This window comes from Branchiostoma floridae, chromosome 6, assembly GCF_000003815.2.
Source record: "Branchiostoma floridae strain S238N-H82 chromosome 6, Bfl_VNyyK, whole genome shotgun sequence".
NCBI classification, from domain to species: domain Eukaryota; kingdom Metazoa; phylum Chordata; class Leptocardii; order Amphioxiformes; family Branchiostomatidae; genus Branchiostoma; species Branchiostoma floridae.
In genome coordinates, this window is record NC_049984.1 from 3,740,618 (window position 1) to 3,746,178 (window position 5,561).

Sequence of the window (5,561 nt, forward strand, 5' to 3'; positions counted from 1 at the left end):
ATGTCAGTCTGAATTCCAAATTCAGAATATTTTCAGTTTTGGTACCAAACGTCTACAATATTGAGCAAACAGTAAAATTGATCAAAAACTTGATGTACATTACCCTAGCTGAAATGATTGTGGTAATGAGCCGAGATATGACGTTGCTGTCTTCAATTAATTGTGACATCACTCAGTAATCAATCAATTAGAAAATCATGAACTTTATTGATCATGTAAACTGCCCTGTCAATGTACACAAGAAAAGTCAGAAACATTTTACCACTATATTGTATACGACATGTTCTCAAGTAACTAGAGTTTTATTGTGCGCCAATCAGTGGCACAAAGTTACAATTAGTGGCAAGAGAGCAACATTAATGTATATACCATTATCTTCAGCTGATAAACAACTCTTGTACTAGCAGTTAGCAATGGGGCTTATTATGGCAACAGGAAGGTTTTAAATTGCCAGCACGGAAAGTCCCTTTCCGATATTTACTAGAGAGACTTAGCCCATAGCCATGTTGAAAATAGCCAATCAGACAGGACCCAGCCCCCCCCCCCCCCAAAAAAAAACCCAGCCTGCTGGAAGTCTAGCGAGGGAGGCTATACATAAAGTACACATGTCGAACTGTTTGTTATAAATGTTGGTCTGGGCTAAGTCCGGGGTCAACATGTTTGTGTTTTCAAAGGGTAAAGAATCATGAACCACGATCCCACGATCAGGGAGCGGCTGATTCAAACTCTCTATTTGTTTAAAAAGTGATTTATATTGTGGCGCTTATATGTGTAGCGACCCTAGAAGGTCTTTAACGTGTGCCATTGATTAGTTATGAATACGCGAAAATGTACATACAGACAAATGGGTAAGCGACTTTCCGGCACCACCGGTGCTCCAGATCTTTATCTCAGGAGCTATCGTTCATTCCTGTGTACATGGTGACATGTGCTCCGACCCAGAAACCAGTATCCGGTCCTCTGACAGAGTGCATACATCACTGGATCTCGTGTGTTGCATATAGTTTACTAGATTCCCCTATGATGAGATTTGGAATTTGCATTAAGTATTTAAAGTGATCGAAGGGTGGTGAAATCCTCAGCGTACTGTTGAATTAATACTACACTAACATGCCCCAACTAACGCCTTTTTTTATTAAAATGATTAATAACATCATTTCCAAACAATATGTTCCACTACAGCGTTAACTGCAGGCTTAGCAGTTCAAGACGTAGACTGTAAGATGAATATAGTATAAACCATATGTTCAGCTAACTGCAAATTAAAATTGCCAAGAACAGTGTTGTGAATTACAAAGCACAAAGCTCACCGCATCCATCTACTAATATAACGTTAACGTTATAACATCCTTAGCTTGGTCAGACCGAGAAGTCTTGTCGAAAACATGTGTTATGTGTCTCATAAATGGGACCTGCATGTCCATTTTTCCTTGCCAACAATCTCTAAACCATTTCCATATCACTGGCGAAAACTCTAGACCATATTCAGCTGACAAAGATAGAATATTCCCACCGAAACTGGACTTTCCATTCCCAGTTTCGGTGTATGCCATCATGACCCGGAAGTAAGCCACGTGACCAGCGCGGGGCCAATCACGGCGCGTGTTGCCGTGTCGTATGGAAACCATAGAGACTACTTAATTATTCATGAGGGGATTCCCCGAGTCCGGTATTCCCGATGATTGGCTACCGGGATTTCCACCGCAACTGTATAAAAATCTGCACCGAAATAGCTGTGAAACAAACCTTCTCTGCGATCAGAACTAAGCTGAAGCACCCAACAAGCGTTCCTCGGTTCGAATACAAGCTCCAGTCACCTTGCAAACACCACCACGGCATCTTCAAGGTCACCCTCAGAGTCACCCCCGCCAAGGTAAGCACACCTGTCAGATCGCAGAGCTCGCCAGAGGCAATGTTTATACTTGAGCTGTCGCACGTGTAATTTGCAGGAGATTTAGGGCCGTGGTTTCTTAGAAGGCCTCCGCCATCGACTCTCTACTGCGCATGTCCCGGGCTTGTTGTTGACATTCGACCCGGTGAATGGGATTTAAATTTTCCCGCGCCAATTGTGGATAACTCCACAGGCGCACAGGTGAGGGTACCTGTGGGTAAATTGTGTGCACTTGGACAGGTAGTGCTTTCTGAGAAGGCCCTGCACCTAGCGCTTCGAGTCAGCTTCAGAACGTACCATATCATCGTGGCAAGGTATGTTATAAACATACAACATGCTGGCCATATCTTTCTAAGTTTATGCATTTAGGGCATAGACAGGAATTCGTGAAATAACATTTCCTGAATTTTAATCACAGTGTGCTGATATGCTGGCATAGACACTATTGCATAGCGTATAGCCGTATTGCAAACGTTGCTTGGAGTTGTATTTTGAATTCTGTGCTGGAAGATTTTTGATTGTGCAGCGAAACTCGATGTTGCATCTGAAAGCGGTAACGATGTTATTGCAAACGGTGACTCATGCCCGTATTCCCGGCGGAACCCACTGGCGGGAAACCCCGGAGTCTGGTTCGTGTCCCCAAATATAGGCCGGATGTCTGTCTTGCCGTTTGGCTGATTTCCAGGCGCGCAGCGGGATCCGACATGGCCAGGAAAATAGGGTGGGCGGGTGGGCGATACTTTACTACAGATTTGGCTCGAGGTTTGCCCATGTTGGTTTAGGGGCGGTGCGCGCAAATTTTCCCACCTAACCACCTGTAAGCCCCCAATGGAGCCAGAGCGGCACACCCACCTTAGCCAGCAAGCCATGTTTATGGTTTAACATTTTGAGGAGTCAGTTGTGGCTAGCTACTTCTCACCTCAGTGCTGCAAACTAAAACATTGCCACTATTACAAATATATTGCCTTATCTATTGTATGTGCATTGTTATCGTTCCAAATGTCATATTTACTAACATGGCGCAACCTTTGGAATCACCAAGGAGGTTGATTTAACCTCCTTGGAATCACATTATTGTCTCTTACTGGTGCCATTTTATTATATACATGGATAACATTGTCTGGTTTGTGCGTCAATCATTAAACTATTATCGATTTGTATCGCAGCTAACTATTTCAAATCAATGACAGCTTGCATTAAACGCTGTTCTCGTTCCTCTTTCATGTTGGTATTTTATTTTTGTATTTTTTCAAAACAAAATTCATGTACCAGATGACGCCAGCGTATCCCACTACCTGCTCTGTCTAGAGAAAAGGGGCGGAGCTTCTCTTGTCGAGACGTTCGGCCTTGGGAGTTAAAATTAGACCAGGTGGATCATAGAAACATTTATAAGAGGGGTCCAAAATTATTTTAAAACTCACTACGAAGAGCAGATTTGCACATGTTTTGTGACCAACAGTATCTGTTGATGTTAGAATAGTTGTGAGGTTTATGAAATACAGTTACCTACGATGATAGGATATTTGTTTACGCCGAATGTTAAAGTGTACGCCCCTTTGCGCATGTTGGTATAACCATCTGTTGCCATAACGACGCGATCAGCGTCATGGTATCAGATGACCAACACAGGGTCACGTGGTACAGAGGGCTTCTTGGAAGCCACAGGATCCCTGCGGACTGTTTTTAATTGCCGGGCGGACAAAAGACGTGACATACCCCGTAAAGGTCGATATGCTATGTATTCAGCCTTGGCATTTTGGGCGTTCTTACCTGTCAGGTGCGATGCATTGACTTTGCAGTCTGCACACACAGGCACGACTAAAGAATCCCATTCATGGATATGGTAGGCTGAGCGAGTAAACACATGCAATACAATGTTTAGCCGCAGGAGGCGCTTCGTTTCAAGTTCAGTAGCAAAGTTAGGCTGCCTCGCTTGCAAATTTGCATGATTCGGAAAAACCCACCCACCCACACCACGAACCACCAAGAGGTTATCTTGAGAACCACAGAGGTTTTAAGTATGCAATTTAGTAACACTATACCGATGTTTTACTTTGTTCGCAATTATCCTTCGGGCATGCATGATCTTGCAGTATTATTGCATTATGATTATCACCATAATCAATATAAAACCCCTCTGCTCAACCAAAGGTTTGAACTCCTTGAACAATCTTCGTCAAATGCAAATTACTACTTAAAGGCGTCCTTGACATTTGAGATTTGAGCATATGATTCATCTTTTTAATTACATGCCGCGTAGTAGTCTTTTTTTTTTTTCTATTTTGCTTTTGGACAGACGAGGACGATGTGGCACTGCACTGAAGTTTTTGTAACTTATATTAACAATGCCACATACACGGTACAGACAGAAGGAAAGTCGTGTAAAGTGCCTTTCCCAAGGGCACAACGTCGGGGGCACGGTGGGAATCGAACTCAGGACCCATAGATTCCGAGCCGAAAGCTCTACCAGTTGCGCCACGCCCGACGTAGTAGTCTTTGTGTGCGGGTGACCTTACAAATGACCTTGCACTTAAGCAGTTGACTTTGAACAACGGTCTACGTACCTAACCTAGCACATAACCCCACCCTCCCACGCCAGTAAACCGGCACGGCGTCAACACTGCTTAGCTATGAGATATGGGCTTTGTTATCTCCAAGCAAATCTACCGGTGGCAGGTGGATAGTACTAGTGACTAAATCTACTTATTGAATGAATGAATGAATGAAGACCTTTATTGTACATTCATGCCTAGACGGGCTAGGTACAGGTCACTGATAACAGACATAACAGACATATGCAGGGACAACAAGATACAATTTAACTGATTGAAGGTACTAAGCTAACAGGATGGTCGACATCTTCTCGCTTCTTTGTACAGGTGTAGATATAGGAACAAATAATGTTTAATATACAGGGTTTATCTAGGCGCATCAAAAATACAAATTTATCCGTTACATTAAGATGTTCAAAATATTATGCGCGGAAACAATGTCAATTTGCACAACAATTTCCACATGCAACCGTACGTCAGGCAAATAAGTCTTTGATCACTGTCCTTTGACGTTAGGAGGGTAACAAATAAAAAGATGCCACACTCTTCATGTGTCTTTACTGACAGTAGTAGTAGTAGTAGTAGTAGTAGTAGTAGTAGACTTTACTCGACGGGTTACCAATATGTATTTTATGACAGCCGCATTGCATAGCCATAATCTATTATGCTCGCAAATGATTGATTGTATTGGCTTGTAGACATGGCCTAACGAAGCTTGACATGACAAAATGTACAATGACTTTGGTATGGTCGACTATAAACTACAGAAATGAGGATGCAGAATTAACTCCCAAGAACGACATCCAGCGGAAATAGCAAGTAATGCGTCGAGACAAAGAATGTAGTCGCGTTGCAGTGGCAGGGAGATGGAGGTCAACTATGTATCTTCTGGTCAATGAGAGTAGTCTTTACCAGGCTGGCTACGCTGGCTATCATAATTATAGGGAGAATAATTTGCCAGGGAAGTTTTGCTACCAGATGAGTTAGCCGGCCGCGCAGGGGAAACATTAGCCTGGTATCCAGCCGTAATATAGCTTCCCACTCTCTTCTTTCCGTATATTAAATAATATACTCGGAAGCTATATTACGGCTGGATACCAGGGCTAGGGTATCTTGAG

The 5,561-nt window shown here is 43.1% G+C and overlaps 1 protein-coding gene across 1 annotated transcript in view; it reads right to left on the bottom strand.

Annotated features, from left to right (window-relative positions):
- Positions 1 to 1,319, bottom strand: part of LOC118417483 (zinc finger protein 134-like) — a gene marked incomplete at its 3' end in the record, with an annotated part of 5,036 nt that extends 3,717 nt beyond the window's left edge. Inside the window, 1 exon segment of the mRNA XM_035823058.1 lies at positions 1,311 to 1,319. Coding sequence (XP_035678951.1) covers positions 1,311 to 1,319 — 9 coding nt within the window.
- Between the last annotated feature and the right edge of the window lie 4,242 nt (positions 1,320 to 5,561).